This window comes from Teleopsis dalmanni, chromosome 1 (genome assembly GCF_002237135.1).
Source record: "Teleopsis dalmanni isolate 2A chromosome 1, ASM223713v2, whole genome shotgun sequence".
Lineage (NCBI taxonomy): Eukaryota > Metazoa > Arthropoda > Insecta > Diptera > Diopsidae > Teleopsis > Teleopsis dalmanni.
Window position 1 is genome coordinate 86,545,856 of NC_051846.1, and position 24,168 is coordinate 86,570,023.

Below are 24,168 nucleotides of genomic sequence, written 5' to 3' on the forward strand. Positions count from 1 at the left end.
GCTTTAATATATATTAATTTTTTATATTTTCAACTAAATTTTTTTGAAATTTGGAATATCTATTCTACATAATTATATATGAAAGTCCATGTTTAGCATTCACTTTTTATGTTTATTTTGTTACAATCAAAATCTAATCTGCAAATTTTGGATCGTTCAGTTTAAAAATTGAGAAGCTAATCTGCGTACCTACATTATTCAACATCAGGCAGACAGCTAAAATAGCATAGCTGTAAGTTTTATATATATGTATATATTTATACAGACATGCTAACAGCTGAATATAGCCAAATCGATATGTTTTGTCTTGTTTGATTAAGAATAGATTTTTATGGCTTATATGTTAACCTAAAGGCGGGCCCTTTACTGTAGTAGAAACTTTATCTTCAAGTCTCATTGATCCACAGTTCTATAAGGGATGTAAAGAGATACATGCTATGTTTTTTTTATATTCATTACTATTAAAATTAATGTGTTATATATTGCGGCATCCATTTGGGTTAGTCAGTATCTTTCTCTATGCTTTAAAATACTTTTAAATTAATGATTCTTATTTTGCTAATTTTATTAGTACTGATATTTTTAATAACTAATGTAAACTAATTTTTTGAAGTGATGCACAATTAGAGACTAGAAATTTATTTTTCTGATTTTAAAAATGTTGATATCAGCGAAAATGACTTATATAAATATTCGTCATCTTCAAAAAATAATAATACAAAAAAAACGCTCCAAATTGTTATGACAGATAAGAGTTCTCGGATAAGGTGTGAAACACAATTTCATATTAACAATGATAACCCAGTTAATTTAAAGCCACATAAGTAACAAATTCTATTAAATTATTTTGATTGTATACTTTTTTTTTAAATAAATTTTTGTACTCAATAAATAAAATTTGAATAATGAAAAATAAATATTATTTTTTCTTTCTCATATTTACATTTCAACATGACGCAAATAATTTTTTAAATTTTTTGTGGATTCAATTTTACGGTTAAATCATCTGCATATCTTCACGGGTAAAAATTATTTTTGAAAACTGTTTATCATTATAAAAATAGGTAAATTCTTCTATTTAGTTAAATTCATACATATAATTATTATTGAAACACTTTTTTCTATTGGTCAATAGAAAAGTATTCCGCAAAAATTCTTGAAGTGGACTTTTAAGTGGTACTTGACGTCGTTGTATTTCACAGTAAATTTCTGAGAGTTCAGTTCTGAAAACTTTGTTCTACTCGTGCTGTGTAAAGTTGGTATGTTTCAAAGTTGCAATACTGGTTCAGTTCTTAAAAATAAACAAAATATTACTTTTGAAAGTAAAGTCGGCGTTATGCAAATTTCGTAATTGTAAGCTTAGTATGTAAAAATGAAAGAACAGAAATATATTATAACCCATTTAAATTGTAGTAAAAATATCTGGTTTTGTGAAGTTTGCATAATTTACCTTCGTAGTCGTGTTGAAATATTTTACTGACGGATTTAGTTTTATTCTATAATTATTATACCCAGTTTTATGTACTTTATTCCATTCATATATTAGCATAATAAACAATATAGTACAAATATGCTGAAAGAAAGTTGTAAATACTACTTAAAAATATTACAAATACAATCAAGGCTACTGCACTTAATATCGAATTCAGATAAATATATATGGCAAGTTGGTTACACACCTGCAGATTATAAAAAAAACCCTTAAAAGTCGGATGATGAAATTTTAAGATTTAATATAAAATTATTAAAAACAAGATTATTTTATAATTTTGCACTGATCTCATTAAAATAAAGTAATTAAATATATAAATTAGTATAATAATTAATAACATTTATTATAGTAATTTAATTTAATTCATTTAAATAAGTATTATCATTTATAAATTGAAATATAATTTACATAATATAAATAAAATTACGTTTTATTTATTAAATTTTATAATTTTTACTTATGGTGTTTTCGGTTGCTAAAGCTGGGGTAATTTTTTCAATTAAAATGCTCTTTTAAAGCACTTTAAGTGCAATTTTATTTTCAATTAGTTAATCTGGAGCACAATGTATTACACTTGAGATTGATTTATAATACTCTAGATATTTTGTCAGAGTATATGATTGGACAGGTAAAGTATGTTTTGATTTGATGTATGTATTTATGGAAAATGTAAATGTCTACTAACAATACTACAAAAATCTAAGATTACTCTAAAAATGTTCGATTGGGCAAAAAAACTTGACAGATCGTGAGTAAATCTAGATTAAATCCAGATTTACCAATCGAAAATAAAGGAATAATAAAGAAAAGAATTCTTAAAAATTTTAAATTTTTATTAGGCGTTGTAATAGCTTATCTTATTAATTAAGATATTTTAAACTAAGATAAAAAAATAACTTAATTAATCTCTTACATGCACATATGTATAATATATGTTTATTTAGCAGGAGCATATTTAGCACATTATTTTCTCTAATATATTTATCTCTTATGCTCTCTTATTCTCTTATTATTATGCTCTCTTATTATTCTCATAATATTAAATTTAAACAATTTGTTTAAATTTAATATTTTTAACTTTATATATTACAAAATAGTGATATGCAAAGAATTAAAAGCTGAAGGATAAAACTGGTTACCATAACTATGTTATTAGTATCTATACCATATGTTTAATAGATCTTTATTAAACTAGATTATTGTAAGATAGTCGAACAGAAGATTTTAAAATCTACTAAATCTTTGTATGAATAAGTGCTTCAATTACAATTTAGAGAGAAATCATTTGATTTTTAAACATTTACTATTTCTGGCGGAAATATTTCCGCAAAAAATGTTAAAATTTTACGAAGTACTTTCTTTCGTTAACAAAAAATCGATTTAATACTCTCTATATAAGCGATCTTATCGAATTAATAAAATTTTCCAGAGGTTTCTAGCATATGATGCCTACCTTTATCTGTTTTTGCACCAGTTGTCCGATCTGATGCTGACGACACAAGAGGAAGAAAAGTTTTTTTTTCTCCTATTACTGACATAAAAATCAATCAATAATGAAAACAAATTTTCTAGTACAAGTGAAACGATTTTTGGGAATGCTTTGATAAGTCGTCAAGCTATATAAAAATTTTTGGTTAAGATTAGTTGGTCTTAGTTTATTGTTTTTTAATTTTTTATAGTTTTTTAGTTTATTGTAGTTAATTGCTTTTTATAAACTTCCTGGTCGTAATATTATTTCCGTTAAGTTAAAGTATTATAATAGTACTTTAAGATGAGCACCTGATAATTTATAAATGAATTCTATATCGAATAGTATTGCAAACAATTTGTTTAAAAAAATAAAAATCCCTTTCATATATCATCCGTTAAACAAAATATTTTTTCCATTTCCTAGTATTAAATCATTCTTTATTTTTATTTAAATGTCTGTAGAAAAAATAATTAAATAATTTCTTTTTTTTTAACTAATGTATTAAAGCCCCATTAATCTGCTTACCATATGTGAATATGAAATATTTTTAATGATGCATTCGAAAACGACTTTACGTTAATTTCACAAAATATAAAATTAGTAAACTAAAATTTATTTATTACTGAATTTTATAAAATAACTAAAAATAAAGTTAATCTTAACTGAATTGCTAAAGCTTTATGATTATTTCAAATGTAATGGACTGGAAACAACACTCATTTCCAGTTAAATTAATTACAAAAATAAATAAATAAAACCCAATGCCTTTATTGCACATTAAATGACGTATTCGATAGATAATAAACAATTAAGCGATTATCAACGATTTATTACTTGAGTTATGAAGTTTATAAAAATTTTATTTGAATATTAATTTCAACCTTGAATGTTCAAGTAAACCTAAAGTACCTTAGATTTCTGAATATTCATCAGCTATTCGTATTCGTTTTCCATTTGACTAATTAATTTGCCGTTACCCATATAATACCTTCAATACATAAAATTTAATAACACGAGTAGCTGGAAAATTTCACAAATTATATTAAATTTGCATTTAATACTATCCTAAGGATATTTGCTGGTAATAGTCGCAGCTCTCTTCCCAATTACACGAAAGTAAAATTGCCTGCCTTGTGACTTCTGGTGTGTAACAATAAAACATTATTAAATTCCTGCCTGGCTGTTGTTCGGTGCTGCAGGCATTTACTCCTATCCTGGACCAAACACTATAATAAAAATATACAGACATATATTCCTGATGGGAATTGTATGTAGGTATAATAAGCTGTTATGTGCTGAGAGCAAATGTCAAATGTCAAAAGGCCATTTGAAGCCAAAATTCATAGATTCATTGATATTAGAATTAAAAGTGGCTTTGAGTGTAATTTCCATAAGGATGCTTAACTCAACTCTAAATTGTTGTATTATGCATTCATGCCCATATGTATGGCGAAGTAGTGCGATATGGAAGTGCACTCAATTGCAGATATTTTACTGCAAAATGCTCGCTTTCCACATTGGCCATTAAATTTATTTGAAGTTTGCATTTAAGGTGCATATTAAAATGCAGGCAGGAACATAGAGGAACTTATGTTACTTCTTAACTCAATATACATATCTTTGATATGAGAGATATTATTCAGTTTGCTTCAATTCTTTTTTTATTGTTGAATTGATTTTTATGGTTTAGGTCAAAAAAACTACTTGAAGTTTATATGTCTTTTAAAAATATTCATTTTCAACTATCTTCAATTTATTATATTTCTGTTGATATTGTTGTTGTGATTTGAGTTAGTGCTGTTGCGCACTTTTACTCTATTGTGGTTGGGGGTTATCCCTGCTCCACACTAAACTTTAACTATACTAGAATCATTATCATTTATTTATCTTCTAACTGATGACAGACCGTAGATCAAAATATCTTCCTGTGCGTCCTGAGGTGTATTTGTAAAACTTTTTAAGTATATTCTTTTGAAAGAACTCAACATTTTGTTCTATTATAATAATTTAATATCACCTAATCGGATAAGACGTCATCTCTGCGTTTAAAACATTTAATTCTAAATCCTGCTTGCATTAGTATACACAGTAAAATAACTGTTCTCTCTATTATCAAGAGCGACTATTCGCTAATAATGACGTCCAATAACCAATAACTACTTCGGTATTGATGTAAGTAAGCATCTTAAGTTATATATACCAGCTGTTCTGGACGACCGTTGCGTTCTAGATCGCGTTTGATGTCCAGTCAGCCAAATGTTGGTTTGTATCTGGAATAAAGTGTTTTAGCAATACTTGACTCATGAATACATATTGTAAGAACGATTATGTATTTATTTTTATTTTTACTTCTTATATATCTCGTATTATTTATTGTGCTTAAATATGTATAAATACTGTTTAGAATCATCAGTATCTTACTGCTTTAACTGTAAGCAAATATGGCGCCTACACGGTGCAAATCGGATAATGATTGGTGATATCGACGCATATAGTTTTCAACGAATGGTGTTACTATAGATATATATATTTAAACAATGTTTTGCTTCTTCCATTCATAAATTATAAAATGTTCAAATATTTAGTCAATATACTTATCGTATTTTACACTTTTTACTTATCATTTATGGTAGTAATGCTTTAAAGAAGCTTGATTCTATGAATTCCAGTGAATAGTTTGTTTGATCTCTGGTGAATTCATCACAGTGGTCACGGATGAATATTTCAGTGGTCACGGATTTAGATTTGCTTACTATTTGACCATTTTTAAATCAGTCACGAACTGTGAGATAAACATTTATTAACACAAGCTTTTTCATTAATTAAAACGTTTCAGTAAAATGCTTAAAACAAGTATATATTAGCTCTTTTCTGTACTGATTACCTAAATATACAGTTACTTTATACTCCGTTTCTATTTATTTGGTAGAATGATCTACCTTAAAGACGCATCAAATTGTCAGTAGCAACGTCTTACTATAAATACCTATTCTTTAAAGTAATATTTACTTTGTACTTCAACCTATACCTTGAGAGGGTAGGTACTTTAAAACGATGGATCGGATCTTTTTTCGAAACTGCCTTCTAGATGTTAGCCCAGAAAATTTTGTACCAAATTAAATTGCTAATCGTTGCAAACTTGGAGTTCATGATTATTTTATTTACTTTATCTTGTTTAACATAGATAATGTAGTAACTTCTAAAAAGTGTAACATAGGAGGCAAACCATTTTTTATCTGAAAACGGAAAACATAGATAAAGCTTCGCACATATTTTTTATATATTTTCTTAGTCCTAATGGAAGTGATATAGTTTCATCAATATGTATAATAATATATATATTATTATATATAATTTTTTAACATTTATTTATGGTTACATACATGGTTACGAGTTTTTTTTTTATTGAAATTATCCATAGGTATATCATTCATAGCTATATTATTCATAGGCTATATATATTTTATTCATAGATATAAAAATGATCGAGTTTAAGATTTTAGGAACAATAACTAAACGAGTGTTCAAACAATTTATCTGTTTTTTGGTCAACCCAGTTTAGATAACATTATTAAAAAGAATTTATTCTTATTGGTTGGTTATTATCGGCAGAGCTTTCTCTTCTGGAAATGTGTGGTAACCTTCTCCTCCTAGAAGTATACTGGAAGCTTTTTCTTCTAGGAATATGTGGTAAGCACACATACCCAGTCATGTGTTTTTTTTATATTCGCCAGATCCACTAGTTTGTAGGGTCTCATAGTGGAATGCCTCAAATTTGCTAGGCTTTGGAATTTGCAAATGTAGTGTTGTTGTTTTTCCTCTTCTGCTCTTTATCTAATTTAGTTTTATAAAAATGTGTTTGATGTAAAAGGTGTTGAGACGGTACAGATTATGCTAATTTGCTATTTTTGCAAAAATGTAATATTAACGACATTATTTAATTGTGTGGAAGAAATTATTATTATAGAATATTATAGAATTTAAACAACAATTTCTATTGGGATCTTAGCCGTGATTTTGCTAATATACTCTAAATGAACTGGAAGACTAGAAAGACTTGTAGATAGAGCATAGCAAAAAAATGATAAGGAGACTGTGCTATATAGTCAACTGGCTTGTAAAGCGTTAATTATTTCTTATTAATTAGGTTTTGTCCTGCAGAAAGCAGTTATTTCTATCAATGGAAATAATTGACACAAATTATAAAAAATTAAATTATTGTTATAAGTATTATAATGTTAACTAATGAAAAATATTAATCTCATAAATGTGTAATTAATTCAAAATATTCAACGTGTGGCATATATTAACAACTTATTTACTTATAAATTTAAATAATAATTGTTTATATACGCAGATAAATTCATATATTTCCAAAGAATTTGTTATTTGCATTAAATTACAAATAATAAACTCCTTTTCAAAATTTCCTACTTTAAATAATTTGCAGTTTCTCGGAAATAATTATACAGCAATTGAAGTACTCGTAATATCTAGAAAACCTGAAGAATGGGGTTTTTTAACATGTCTGCATGCTTTTACTACTTTTATTCGTTAATGAATTCGATTTTTATTTTCTTTTTTATAGCAGCGATTTGAAATCTTGTGATAAACAAATAAAACTAATTCTCAAAAGATTTTTAATGATTTATTAATTATCTTTCATCAACTGGACTTTCTCGTACCATTCTGTAACATTCCCCACTCGCAATTCGTCTGGCACGGAGTAGCTATTTTTGTGTTCATAACAGGAATATAACTATTAATAACTATCATGTGAGATACGAATACATGATCGTTATGCACGTGTAAAAGCTCATTAGAGATTTATTATCCGTATCTGTACGTTTTGGAATTCAGTTTCATTTATATTTTTAATTTTTGTTATTAATAGATTTTGTTTTTTTTTTTTTTAAATTACATGTTTCTCATTTGCAGTTAAGTTTCAAACAACGAAAATTAAATCTATCTAATAATGAAATGATTAAACAATTACAAATAGATATATAAGTTATATTTCCGTTTCAAAATTTTTATTTAAAATTATTATTAGATTGTGCACTTAGTTATTTTGAATACTGATAATAAAATTTCTTGAGAAATTTTTACTCCAAAACAATACAAATAAGTACCTTGATGTCGTTATTAAAATTTATTCGATATGTATGGGAAATGAAATTCATCTATTATTTGTTATAGAGGAAATAATTAAGTATAATTAAAATTAGTTTTTTTTTATATTCACAAAATTATGCGTCTGTCAATTATACTTGACTCTAAACTAATGATGTGAATTCATTTTATGAAATTTGCAACAACTAATATGAATACTTACATTATTGTATTCAAACACTTTTAAGAAATTTTAAAAAATTTGTAACCCTTATAAGGTCTGTAATTTTTTTTCTATTTAATAAGACAGATATTTCAACACTAAATACAAATCAAAACTATATTATATATGAAGTAAAAACTATATTCAGGACAAACTTTTAATAGCTTTAGTTTGCTGGCAGTCTACAAATCTGTATTTATTTATTTCTACTTTAATTTATAACAAGCATTAAAAACTACATAGTATTAACCTTCTAACTTAGATAATATAAAGTAAATTATTGAAAAACTTAATTAGAACTGTTATTAAAAAAAATATTAACCAATTGTTTTAATACAATATATGTACTATTAATTCATTTATATATATTTAATGCCTTCAAGGTAGACCTTATTAAAAAACATCACATATGTTTTCAAGTTATTGAAATGAATCTTATCTTCATAAAAGGTAATAAAATTTAAAAAAATTAAAAATTAACTTTCTAGCTTAAAAAAAGGGTGAGTACAGAAGCACTTAACAATATTTTATATCTCTTAAACTGAGAGCGTTTGTTTACTACTTCAATTATTAGATAGTTTTTGACCAAATGATTACATATTATTATATCTATTACTATCCAAACCCCATTATTCTGTGATTTCCCTTCCAATATTTTTTCCTTCTTTTATTTCTAGAAGATAATCCCTAGATTGGAACTGCACTAAGTATGTTTAATAAAGTGCAAGTAAATTGATCTGATACAAAGATAATATTACAATTAATAGCGTTAAAATAAAACTCAATAAATTGAGTCTATAATTATTAGGTTAGATAAATTTATAAGCTAGAGTTAACAGTAAATCTGCATATCAGATTTCATACTCAATTACACCAATTGCATTACCATAGCACTTATATTATAACATGCCTATTCCGCCTCTGTCAGTGATTTAACTAAATTTGACCTGATTTTAGATCTACCAAGATCCCTTTAACCAATTAATTTTTTTTTTTATTTTGTGAAATTTTCAATATTAATTTCTAGTAGTTTTTTGAGGTACTTAAAAAACTGTTTCCAAAAAATTATAGGGTTGCTCCTTGCTATGACTAGGCACCTACGCAACATAAGAGAGCATAATGATACTTCCTCTGTCTGTAGTCAGATGCTGTGAAGAACATCACTTGCAACTTCAAGAGTTCAAGTTTCAATGGCTGTTTGTCTATTAAACAATGTCCGGTAACAAAGTATCTCTTTTGTAATTACCGATTTTGGTTCTACTCTGTAGGTTTATAATGGTTAGATCTGTTAAGTCTCTAGCCGGTTATAGGTACATACAATATGTTTGTGAACTATTTTATTTTATTTTTCTTTGTAGGAGATTAATTAATTTTTGAGAACAGAATTTGATTCAAAGTATAAAGAAATTAATGTTTATCTACATAACTTTTTATAAAATAAGTTTAGTATTTACTGTTTAAGCAAATTTTGCGAGATGATTAAAATTATAATGGTGAATCCTAAAATACAGGGTAAACTATTATTTGTCGAAATAAAATTAACTAATGTCAGTAATTTTAAAAGTACAAAAAAAAAGAAAAAATATCCACAATGATTAAGTCAATTTATACAGATGTTCTAACCAATAACAAACACAATGAGTTCAATATTCGCTTTTAAATGAATAAAAGCGAAACTAAATTCCAATAACAGAAATAAAGTTTACGTTAGCTTTGTGAGTAAACTTGCTAACCCACGTTTCAAAATAGACAGGGTTTAATCCCTGGTACATGCAATCCAAATATCAAATATGGACAATTACCAGTAGTCGTTTCTAGAGACAACTGATGATAGATTCAATTCAATTCCTGACACTTGCAATTAAAAATTTATATACGGAAAATTAAACCAGTAGTCGTTTCCAATAACCATTATTGATGGATATTTGGTAGTATCCAAAACAGCTGTATGGACCAGTAGTCGTTTTTAGTATTTGTTTTTGGATTTCAAAGATTTTCTCACAATTATTCTCTTTTCTATTTGTAATAGATTTCTCGTCACAGTACAAATATAAATTTATTATATATTTTTATTTAAATCTTATGAAAAACCAAATACCCCTTCATTATTTAAATTTAATATCTTATAACATTCAGATTTAAACATTGTTGTTGCTTATCTCTGACTCTTGAAGATGATTAATTGCAAACGGCATTTGGGTTTGGCATAGTTTGACATTCAGTTAAGAACCCTTTGTTTCTAATGTTGATTTTGATATTGAAATGACACGAAGAATACAACAGTTTTTGCTATAAATTATTTTTACTCAAGCAAAAAAGTTAAGTCTTTTCCAAAGTTAATTCTCTTAAGTCCTGTGGCTAACTTGGCTTTATCATTCAAAGTTTAATGAAAACAATCAATTAAGTTTCGCAAAGTCACATAACCGAAAGGATACTAAAATGCAAGAAAAAAATGCAAAACTTAATTAAAACTAACTAACAAAATAAAGGGTATATCAGCCCACTTCCTAACCACCCACTTCGTGTCCAACGCCAACATTATACACTTCTTGGTTCTTAGTCGACTCATCTTCGAAGCTCACATGTTGTATAATTTGAGTCAATGTCATAAATTAGTGGATCAGCAAAAACTTTTTAGCAGAGCAGGAAAGGAATTTCGTTCTAAACTGTTTCCATTTAAAAAGTTTTAACGAAACGGAACTGTGAAGGAAGCATTCGGTAGCTGCTAATTTGCAATTATAATGGCTGCTTGTCATGTCCACTTGGCAAAGCAACTGTCATTTGTCAGTTGCAGTTGGCGTTTTGTTGTAATATGGAATGATTTGTTAAGATACATTTCCATTCCCTTATTCCGTATGTTACGGTTTGCTCGAAATGCGAGCATATTTTGTATGCGAAAGACTGATAAGTTTTTGGAGCATCGACATTGAAACGTGACTTGTTCTAAAAATTTCGACTGAGATGTGTGGAACTATTGAAATTACGTTTTTTCGATGGCACAATAAACAAAGTAAGCTTTATGCAGGTCTTGAGGCGAATTAGAAATGAACATCACGTATGCAAATTTTTACTGAAACATGCATCCATTTTTTGCATAAATGAGCAATAAATATTTATTAAAATAATTTTTTAATATTCAAAAAAATAATAAAAAAATTAAAAAATAATAAAATGTCTGTATTGAAAAATTCTTAGCAGATAAAAAATCATTTCATTCACATCTTGTACAGATATTAGTTTTAGGTTTGACAATATACACTGTTCACTAGAAAAAATTTATACATTCTTAATGATTAATATAGTATATAGTATATCAAATTTAATTAAAATTACACTTCAATTTGTTATTAAATATTAAACAAGCATTTTATTTTCTTTCAGACGGGTTCAACATTAACGCCCGAGATGTTGCTCACAACCTCTGAGTCATCTACCTACAGTGCCTCTGAGGTGGCGGGCCGCTTGCAGGTTGATGTGCGAACTGGCTTAAAATGGACGGAATCAAAATATCGCGCCAAAATAATTGGTCACAATGAATTGAATGTTATTGAGGAAGAGCCAACATGGAAAAAATATATCGAACAGTTTAGAAATCCTCTAATTTTGTTACTATTGGGTTCAGCCTTAGTTTCGGTAGTAATGAAACAGTTTGATGATGCAGTGAGCATAACGATAGCCATAATAATTGTGGTAACTGTAGCTTTCATACAGGAATATCGGTCAGAGAAAAGTCTAGAGGAGTTAAAAAAATTAGTGCCACCCGAATGTCACTGCTTGAGAGAAGGTGTTTTAGAGACATTCTTGGCACGAGAATTAGTTCCAGGCGATGTTGTGTATTTAAATGTTGGTGATCGAGTGCCGGCCGATGTGCGACTATTTGAGGCCATAGATCTATCAATAGATGAATCAAGTTTTACCGGTGAAACAGAACCCGCCCGCAAGTGCGCTGATATGCTTTTAAACAACACCGGTAACAAAGATCATACCAATATGAAAAATATAGCTTTCATGGGCACTTTGGTGCGGTGTGGAAATGGTAAAGGTGTTGTGGTGAGCACAGGTGAACGTAGCGAATTTGGTGAAGTGTTTAAAATGATGCAAGCTGAGGAAGCACCAAAAACACCTTTACAAAAATCAATGGACATACTCGGCGCACAGTTGAGCTTCTACTCATTCATCATCATTGGTGTTATCATGCTGCTTGGTTGGTTACAAGGAAAACCTTTAACAGAAATGTTTAATATAAGCGTTTCTCTAGCTGTGGCTGCCATACCGGAAGGATTGCCAATTGTGGTTACAGTCACGCTGGCGCTGGGTGTGATGCGTATGGCTAAACGTAATGCAATTGTTAAAAAATTACCAACTGTTGAAACGCTTGGATGCGTTAATGTTATTTGCTCAGACAAAACAGGTACACTTACCAAGAACGAGATGACGGCTACTGTCATCATCACTTCTGATGGTTATATGGCAGACGTAACTGGTGCTGGGTATAATGATCAAGGCGAAATTCATATTAGAAACTGCAACAATGTGGAAATGGCAAAAAGTAACATAACAAATTTATTGGAAATAGGAGCAGTGTGCAACAATGCATACATACAGAATGGCACATTACTTGGCCAGCCAACGGAAGGTGCACTCATAGCTGTAGCCATGAAGAATGGCATGTATGCAACTGCTGAAAACTATGTACGCATACAGGAGTATCCGTTTTCATCCGAGCAAAAGATGATGGCTGTTAAATGCATACATAAATACAATAATAACAAGGAGGAAATATTTTTTGCTAAGGGTGCTTTGGAAATGTTGTTGCCACAATGCACAAAATATTTATTTGGCACGCAAACTGTGCCTTTAACCAAGCAAAATGAGGCTGAGTTCTTATCTGAGGCTTACGAAATAGGCCGTAAAGGTTTACGGGTTTTAGCACTTGCCAAAGGAAAATCACTACAGGACTTAATATATTGTGGCTTGGTTGGTATAACTGATCCACCAAGACCTTTGGTGCGAGAATCTATTGAAATGTTGATGCAGAGCGGAGTACGTGTCAAAATGGTGACTGGTGATGCTCAAGAAACCGCAATGGCCATTGGTAAGTGAATTTATATAACAATATAACATACATAACGTTTTTTTTTTAAATTGTTTATATATAAAAAGCACGGTTATATTTAACCGTTTAGTAGTTGTTAATCAGAATTTTATCAAATATATTTATTACACAGAGGGATTTAATTTGCTATTAAAGGATGCAAAAATCAAATAAAAATACTAATATCTTAAAATATATATAGTATATTAGTATTCCCTACTATTCCCTACTTAGTTGGGTAATTAACAATGACTCTCAGTATCAAATTTTACTGGGTACAAGTTCAACCCTTGGTACTTGGTCTTAAAAGTTATTTACAAAAAATTATATATAAAAAATACTTTCAGAAGGACCACAGATTATAGATATTTGGCAATACTCGAAAAAGCTGTATGGTCAGCTAAAAATCCAATTTGTATGATTTTAGAGTAGAGTGTTTATATTCCTTTTTCTCTTCTTTCTTGCAGCTCCTGTATTAACACCAATTTTTATTCTTAATAAATTATTGTCTCATTTGTTTGGATTTTTCGATTTACTTTAAACGAATACTTAAACTTTTATCAAATTTTTTCCTTTAATCATGGTTTTGTACTAATTATAAATAGATAGATTAAATTTGGTTGAAAAAATCTATTTTTTATATATACTCTTTTGCAATATATACATTGACAATATATTGACAAATATATTTTTCAATGAATATATGACATATAAATCTTAATTTATAACATTACAAACTATAAATTTGAGGATACAAATAACTTTAAATAATTCTTGGTATAACATATAATTGTCTAGATCAGGGCTGTCCAGACCAGATGCGACCAAGGGGAAATACAAATCACTATACAGATTGGGGGTGCCCCAGAAATTATTTTAAATTTAGTTTTATCAATTTATCAATTTTAATTCATTTATTTAGTATACTATAAAAATAAAATAATCTAGTTTTACAAGTACACCAAAAGAAAATTTACGTAATTATGGTTGATTAAAATCATGTCTCAGGCCGCACAAACATTAGCCGCGGACCGCATGTGGTCCAAGGGCTTAGGCAGCCCTGGTCTAGATTATCGAGTGCATATTACATATATGTCTAAAAGTCTATGTCTAATATAAACTGTTATTTTAAATGTGTGGTTTTTAGAAACTTGAATAATGTTGCCATTATTTGATGAAACTACTTATCTGTATTGTTTTCACGTTTGACATCATACGTTAATATGACTGCTTTTATCCCTCGGCATTTTAACAAATAGCAACAATTTTAATTCCTGATTAAAGAATATAATTTTAATTTAGGAATTTTATTAACTTATATTCCATTATAAAACTTAATTCCATTATAGCTAAAATCCTTTGTGTTGGGTACGAAAGAAGTAGAATGTAGACATAAAAAATGAACAACTTCAAAATGAAACAATTTGATTATGGTTCTTATTTTAAATGAAGTTGTGGAGAAATGAGCAACAACTAAAATTAAACAGACACCCAGCAACTGAAACTTACTCCAGGCCAACAAAGATTAATGGCAAATGTGTAATTCATTTTGTCTAGCGCAGCTCATCTGCAAAGAAGACAGGACAATCCGTATCCAACGCTGCCGCATATTGTGGTTAATTATTTCGTTGCTAACGCTACGAAGTAGAAGGAACCAACTTAAAGAGTGGAGTGTGTACAAGGAGTTTCTGTTTTATCCTTCCATTTGAAGTTGCAATTTTTCTACGATTAAAATTGTCCAAAGATTTAATTTTGGTAATAAAAATAAAGGAAACTGAGATGATATAAAATCCAGTTTTTTTTTTCTCTTTATTTTTGAATAAAGAGAATTTTAAAAATTATTTGATTCAACAAAAAAAAACCCTAACAAGTTCTATAAAATTCAATTAATTTCTCTATAACTTAAGTTAACTTAATTGTAAATGTAGTTGTAATTCTTGGGATTTCATAATTTGATTTGTGCTTTAGTAGAACTAAAATAATTTAAAAAATTGAAGTTTTAATTTATATGAACATAAGCATAAAATATGAACTTAATCATCATGCTCGTTTGCTTCCGAAATGTACACTTGCATTAATCCAATAACTTTATTGTAATTAAAACTTTCACGTAAAAGTAACAGGCGGCCATATACACTGCCATTACCCGCAGGAGCGCTGCAACTATAGTTGTGTTGAGCAAACCAAACAATAGACCACGTTTTGGCTTCTGTCCCGATATAGTCAACATATCATGGTTAATTAATTCTGGGCAAAGCGCTATACTCTTTTATTACCCTTTCGGTTCTGTATTGGCAACAACACAAAATTTCACTTAATCCACTTACACAAAATTTTGTCGAGCAAAGTTGGCTGAAAATAATAGTTCTTCCCCGCTTGCCCTGACGACTACTTCCCTCACTAAATTTTCCACAGATTTAAGTTAAATTCTTTGGTTGGTAAGTCTTCTGAAAACAATGTTAAATGGCGGGCATAAATTTTTCGTCATTGACTTTTGAGAAAGTTGTACGGTTCATGTTGCAGGAGTTTGGCAGGCTTGTGACAAAGATCAGCGTGGTACGTGTTGAATGCCGCATAAGCCCACTTAATTGGGTGGTTGACACAAGCGCAATTTGCTCTGTTCTAAGACATTGCAAATTAGGCGGAATGGAAAGACATTATCAATTATTTACATAATTTTTGGGATATGTGAAACTCTGTTTTAAAATCAAATAAAAGTTTTCAACTAAAGTTTTCCTTATGGGAAAACTATTCGAAGCTTTGCATGTTATAAAGAAAATTAGTTACTGCACGAATAAAACTGTTTAAATTTTAAGTGTGAAAAGGAATTATTATTATTCCATATTTAAGAAAACCTTAAAATTACCACGAATATTATTAAAATTCCATAAAAACTTCAGCAAATACAGGAGCTTGCATATGAGCATACAAGCACTTATTTAATCAAGGGGTTTTTAAGAACAAATTTAAAGTATATAAAAAAATTTAATTTAAAAAATTAAAATAAATTGTTTTTCAAGCGAGTTTGAACCCCAAAATACTCTCTTGTATATGTCACTTTCTACTTTTATGTTATAAAAAGTACAAACACCTTCTAGTATAATATTTAAAATATTTCTGTAGAAAGTATCGGTAATTACTTTCAAGATTTTTTTACATATTTAACTACTCATACAGTCATGTTTAAAAATATCGTTAATTAATCATGCTTTTGAATGTATTTCTTTAAAATTCACTTTGAATATCATATTAACAGACATCCTTCAGCTCAAAAACCTCCAATACCTCCAGCACAAATTTAAATTTTATTCCAATTTTATTTTATCTGCTTCAAAATATGCCCCTTCTGAAGCGATACACATAAACCAACGCTTAACCCAATCTTCCATACATTTTTCGTAGGCCCGTGAAGGTATGGCTTTTAGTTCCTTCAGCGAATTTTCTTTTACCGATTCCATCGACTCAAAACGCTTACCACTAAGGGTCAATTTAAGTTTTGGGGAACAGGAAAAAGTCGCACGGATCCAGATCTGGTGAATATGGTGCCTGTGCGATGACAGTGGTGCCGTGTTTGGTCAAAAAATCGCGTACAACAAGTATTTTCCATAGTAAAAATCGCTAAATGCACTTGAGGTAGTCTCACATTAACAGCTGCTGTAAACAAACTAATTGACAGATGGCGCTCAAATTTGTACCATATGTCAAGAATAGGTGTACCAACATAACAAAAAAAAAATTTAAAAAAAGATCTATTACTTAAGGAGTAGTTAACAACCAAAAAATCCGGATACTTTTTTAGCATATTCTTCCCTCCAAATAATTAAGAAAAAATGTTCATTTTATATTAATAAATAAACTGCTAATGGTTCACATATATTTTTCAAATAATCTTCATAATGATTGCCAGTAATTATTTTTAGTTTAATGTCATTAAATTTAGTGTGGTACATTCTCTTAAAATTATTTTTGATTTTATAAGAATCAAAATCGACTGTATTTCTTTTCTTTTTTTTACATTCTTGCCAAAATTGTGAAAAAGGCATAATAAGTTTATAAAAATGTTTGTTGCACCATGAGGAATACATCGAAGACCCTATGTTACAAATGGCAAAAAAGCAATACTATTCTTTCAGGACTAAATTTCACTTCATATCCAACAGTTAATAGGTTGTTCATGTAAGCATGGTTAAATCCAATTCATACGGTTTAAGAAGTTTTGTAGATAATTAATGTTAGCTTCTGTTAGTTTTTCAAGATTATAATTAGGGTGGTTGCTCTCTGCTTTCCAAGATGATTGCATATAAAGAGAAACTAGAAATTAATTGTTTTTCCTTCTGAAAAATTTTCCGTAAGCTCTCCATTAGACCGGAAGTAAGTAATTACTGCCGTCTAGAGATTGTCTTTTATTACTGCTTATCAACGACATTGCGTGCTTAAAATTTTATTCTGCCTATAATTTTATAGGTCATAGTGATGTCTTATAAGAACTTGAACTTAAAACCTACTAAAATTGAAGCGTTGGTTTATGTTTTAGACACCTAAACCAAAGAACCTGCAGGCGAAACAAGTTAACCTCAAAAATATCCTATAAATAGTAGATATTTTGTAATAATCAATTGTTTTATTTATTTAAAATTTATTACAATTTACCCTGCTTCTATTCATAGTGGTAAATTATATACAACTTTTGTTAATAAATTATTTCAAGTAATGCTTGAATTATTTTATTTGTATCTTTTATTACGCATTGAAAGTAATGAAGCTATACAACGTTATAGATACAAAATAAAAGCAACATTAAAGATAAATTTCAAGTAGAAAATATTTACTATATTAAATATTTTTGATAAATTCCAGTAATATTTGAATCCTGTCACAGAGTCAACCTAGAGCATTTCCAAATAGTTGAAATACTTCAACGTTGCCAAATTCAGTTAGTTTCTGCATGCATATGAGGTATGCATGTATGTAACTACGTATGTCTGTAGATACTATATATATATATCTACTTCTTTACTTTATATTTTGAATATTTCAACATGAGTTAAACAAAATATTTCTGGTTTTTTGAAATATTTCCATGAAAGATGGATTTGGAAAAGTTTACAACTAATGTGAAATGGCAAAGCCAGGGGTGTGTTGTGACATAGATCGAAGCCAAGTAATGAAAATAGTTCGAAGGTTTTCGAATGCACCGAAAAATTATGAACAGGAAAAATATTTTTCAAAATATTGCTATGAAGGGAACGGTGAAGCAGGAAAATTATGTGGAAACGCACGGAAAAACTTTAAAAGTACACATTGGCTTGTATGCGTAAACTTTTGATTTTTGAACTTTTTCTGCTTTTAATTTGTAGTAAATGAAGTTGTGAGATATTGAACTACTCGTAGTTCATACATTTTTTTTTATGGAAAACTGCTGATGAACATTCTTTTGAAGAACATTATTTTTTTCGAACGTAGATGAAGGTTGCGCACATAAGTGGAGAGCAGTTCAAAATTTAATTTGTGGAAAACATAAGACAAACAAAAGTAGAGATTGTTTTCGGTTCTTCCAACACTTTAATACCTTTCATACACACTATTATTTTACAAATTAAATTAAATTTTTATTTTCATTTTATATGCATTTAATTGAGACTATACTTTTATATAGCCTCAATTGCGACACTATGCTCCTCCTAGGAGTTAAAGGATTTTATATATATATTTTTATGTATATATCTATTACTAATAATAACAAATTATAGAATTTTTTTTCTCTACGGAACCATTAATTTTTTTCTGATTAGTACTACTGCTCTTTGTAAGAGTTCACCGCTAGTGGTAAGTAGGATAGATAGATATATTATATATTTTTGTTAAAAACATTTTAGTTTATTTTAAATTCAAATTCGTAAATTAATAGAATATCAAATCCAAACTTTTATGTGAATCAAGTGATGTTTTGGAGGGAACATATATCTATTTCGGATACTGACAAGTATCCATCATCAGTTTTCTTTTGCAGTTTCTTTATTGCAAATGTAAGGAATCTTACTCTCTTAAATGTGAACCGTCCGTTGTCAACACTAACGAACACTTAAAGTAGCTTAAAAGTTAGTTTTTATGGATTTTCTTTTTTTGATGAATTAGTTACATATAATTAAAAACTTATATATTTTAAAAATATTTCTTGCAATATCAATATTTATTATCATCAAAAGATGGTTCACTTACATATGAAACAAATAGCAAACTATATAAGATTTTAAGGAACAATTCTATATTCTCTTTGATTTGAGGATAAGATAAACTTAAAATACGCAGTCAGTTGAGTATTGTATCCAAATCCAAAATTTGAATTCTACAATATAGAATAGGCTACACTAACTCGTATTTCTCAGTTTTCTTAAATAATTTAAGTAGATCAGTTAGAGAGAAAGAGAGACATTCCTAATTTTAGTCCAGTTTTTGTAAATGCTGAGCACTAACAGACGAAATGGTGTGTATTGCCTACATACTTGAGGTCTGATAGACATGTGACAAGATACAAACCTTAAATCACTTATTTTTCTCATCTTTACAAATAATATAACAAATTTAATATACCGCTTAAATGATATAATAAAGTGCATAAAATAGATTAAAAAAATGTTATTTTAGTTTGTAGAGATAACTATTTTTTAGCATTAAAATTGTTGTTTCAGTTCACCTTGGCTTCTTTTCTTGCTTCTGACTTCATTCAAGGCAAATTGAAGAAAAATAAAAAGTTCAATTCTTGAATTTCTTTCCGATGCCGGAGTAGTGCATAAATTCTTCACGAATTTAGTTTGTTTACTGGCATTTGGCGCCGGCATTTTTCCTGAAATTTGTTTGGATTTTTCGAAGAGAGCTCACATTGCGAAGTCATGCTTGCAGCAATCAGTTACAAGGATGTAAGAATGCATGGATACAGGATGGATCGCAATTGCATTCGCCCCATCTGCTTAAATACACAAAATTCTATTTGTGCTTCATTCACAAAATGAAAAGAATTAATTTTAGTTAAACAAACGCCGTTTGTGCATGTTTTTATCGTAAATTAAGAAAATAGAAAAAATCTTAACTTTCCAGAACTGTGTGATTGCAGTAAGAAATGAGATTTTAATCAAAATATTTTCTTTAATTTTTTTTATTGTTATATTGTATGTGTTTTTATCTTTGATGACTCTTTTTATTATCAAGGGGTAAATAGAAATAGATTCCATAATAGATAATATAAAGGTGCCACTTCCTGGTAAAAAAAAATCTAATTAGGTGTAACATCTGTATTAATTGAAAACGAAATAATTCTTTCTTTTTTTATGTATTTTTATATTAAAAAATAATATATAAGAATCTAAGTGTCATTTTATCACACTTTTATAATTTGTTATCATTTACAATGGCGTCTAACTATATAATTGAATATTTGTTCTTATTGACGACAAGATTTCCGCGTAATAATATCAGTAGTAATAAGTAGTGCTCAAAATTTCATTTTTAGAAATATCTGAAGTATATAATGTATGAACTTAGAACTATTACATTATCTTATGAAGTATATAGGTAGCTAATTATTGCGAGATGTTTGTTAAGTGTTAATTTTTAATTTAATGATATATAAAAATATATACGACCTACAGAAAACTATCTGTAAATTTCTTATGCTATCCTTCTGTAGAAGTGATACTATCCTTCTGTTATACCATCTGGTATCTTCTCTGAAAGAAACCCTTCTTTTCCTAAGTACACTAGTGAAAGTCGCGGTCCATCACAATAGTTGTCACTCGTTTGTTATCATTTCTGTTGTAAATAGAAATAATAAAAAAACTATCGAGTTGTTCCAAATGGATTTTGGCTTTTCTTATCGTCATCATATTGAGCCACATCATTATAGTAATGTATATGATCACATTATAACACTACATCATTAAAAGTTTCTTGACTTTACTACAGTGATACTCAAGCCTTCTTATTGTGTGTGCAAAACCATTACGTAAAAAAAATTATATTAATTTCCAAGTAGTGCATTAAATATGAACCTAATTGGGTAGTTAGACCACCAAAGCTGGCCCATGGAGTGTCATGCTAAACTGCACATATGACTTGTTCTTTGTGTCCTAAATTTACAGAACCCTGTCCAATAAAGAGACATATTGACAGAATAGAAATTTAATCTAACAACATAGCTATGAATCAGAGAAACAAGAGAAAAATGTCATTCATCTGATCTAACTTTCTCAACTGTTTATCCAACATCTTCAAAGAAAACTAACTTCCATTAAAAATTTCTATAGTATGCAATGGTTCTACTTTTTTAAGCTTAAGTTAACCCAACTTCTATCAGATATCAGTCTGTTATTGTCATTCATACAAAATTTATTTTCATTATTTAAATTAGTTTTTTTCACTACTATTTAAAATGTCTATTTCGAAAACTACAATTTACTTCCTGAAGCCTAAGTAAGGCAGTTAGTATGAGTTCCCCGTCTGTCATATGAATATGAATACAAGCATTATCCAAGCGTTATCCATTTTATGGTTAAACTTAACTAAACCACACTTTTGATTACGATTTCGATTAAATTTTTGTTACAATATATGTTTGGATTTTTTGGTGAAATACATTATTAAATAACTGCCACACAACATCTTACCACAGAACACCTCAAATTCTTTTGAGGTTATTTTTTGATCATTTATCGACACATATGGTACTTCAAAGTAGCTCGGCAATAAGTTGACAGATGTTTGTTAAGTTATTTTGCAGAATTTAAGGATTGTTCGCAACAATACGATGGTTGTCGTAACCACAGAATGTAAGTAGGGTTATGAAAGATCGCATAATTTGTAATATAATGCAAATCGTATGATTTATATAATCAAAATATGAAATTAAATGTGGGAAAATTTTTCTCGTAAAACAAAACAAAACTTCAAAATCACAAGCCATCACAAGATTCATATCATGTCAAATTTCATGCCCAACACAAGTGGGTTATCATATGGTTATAGTAATCAGTCTTTCTGTCAACCCTTAATTAGTATTAGAAAAGAACGGGTATATAACACTTATACACTAAATGGCGCTATATATAGCAAGTTTCTTTATTGATCTTTCCCCAAGTAAATAATGATCCTCATCACTGAAGAAAATCCAATGCGGAGAATCGATATCAACGGTTGTTAACCGAACTGTATTTTAAAATATATAATATATATAAATATATGAACTAGGAGGTAGCATTAAATATCTAGGTAACACGTTGGACAAACGATTTTCATGGTTTAAACATGTTCAACTGAAAAGAATTAGCTATGCCAAAATTCTTCATCACCTTCAATGGCTATTCAAAAATTAAAATCTCAAAAAATACATAAAGTATTGAGCCCTGAAATTATTTACGAAAACTGACAGGCTTACCAACACCAAATTATCGAATCTCAGAATGCTTACAGGCTCCTTGGGAAGGTATGGCAGATCTGAGGTTATAAAGAGACCTCGCAGTTAATAGACAGTAAAAGTGCTCAAGTGAACTGACTCAACTAGCCTCAAATAATTTGAATTAGATAAATGATGTCTTATATGATAGTGCAATATATGCCAATTCATATGTTATATGCCATGTAACAGTGCTGCCAAATCAGGACCACGAAATGGATAACACTTCATTTTCATGTAACTCTTTATTTTAATGTGTATGTATTTAAGATATTAAACTAAATTTTATTAAATTATTGAAATTTTATTTAATTTTCTTAACTATTTTTAATATTACAATACAAAAAAATAAATAAAGTTTTTAATGTGGCAACTAAAATGAAAATCCAGTGAAAATAGTGAAAATAAAAACTTTATTTCCTCCATCGCACTCTTCTAATTGGAAAACACTATAAAGTCTTTTGTAAACAAGCATCCTTTTTCTATGAATTTTATTTTTGTTTGGTTCTCAGTTCGAATCCTCAAATTGGTGCCGGGGTTGGAACTGAAGTTGAAGTTGTCATTTGAATTCTCCTTTGAATTCAACTTCATTGTAAATATGCGAAAGGAAAGTTCAGTTCGCGTTCGTTACTTTTTTGTTGCCTGCGTTGTGCTAGCAACTGAAAAGAATAATTTTCTCCTTCATAAATTCATGGAACTCTGATTCTGATTCTGATTCGTATTCAGATTAAAGTTGTAATTACTTATTGCGTGGATTAGCAGTTGGAAACATTTTGGGGAACTGCATTAAAGGAGCATTTATCTGCGACATGAAAAATGCTCTGTTAATTCGCTATTGTTATCTTTTTGAATGGAGTTAATTAAAAAATAATATGAAGTTGTCACCTAAAAAATGGTTTTAACATTTGTAATTTTACAATAAAAATGTAATATTTTAATATAAAAGTTTTACTGCAAAACATGAATATACTGGAACCATCATAATTTTGCGAACATTTGGAAAATATGTTTCGTGTTTTCAATTCGATTAAAACGAATGTTAATGTTTTAATTTATATCTCATTTGGTTGCAATTTGTAGATAATTAAATGAAGTGAAATTTTGCATTTATTTAATTGGTTTTAAATATAGCAATTTATTCCAAAACTGTCACTGATAACTCCTCACCCGTCTTCGACCACAGATATTTGCAGCGGTTCTCATCATTTGCACCGCAAATTGCAACTTCTGCTGGCTGCAACTGCAGCATAAATTGCTGCAATAAAGTAAAATTAAATAAAAACATTTAATTTTACGTAAAATATTGTAATTAAGATAAATTTTGAATTTT

General features: G+C 28.7%; 1 protein-coding gene across 4 annotated transcripts in view; it reads left to right on the forward strand.

Moving 5' to 3' along the window:
• Positions 1-24,168, forward strand: part of LOC119668737 (calcium-transporting ATPase type 2C member 1) — a 198,114-nt gene that overhangs the window by 152,361 nt on the left and 21,585 nt on the right. For all 4 annotated transcript variants that reach the window (XR_005251529.1, XM_038078345.1, XM_038078347.1 and 1 more), the window contains exon 2: positions 11,680-13,393. Coding sequence is in view for 3 of the 4 variants with exons in the window: in XM_038078345.1 (XP_037934273.1) it covers positions 11,680-13,393 (1,714 nt within the window). In the remaining variant the exon portion in view is untranslated. The remainder of the gene's footprint in view (positions 1-11,679; positions 13,394-24,168) is intronic.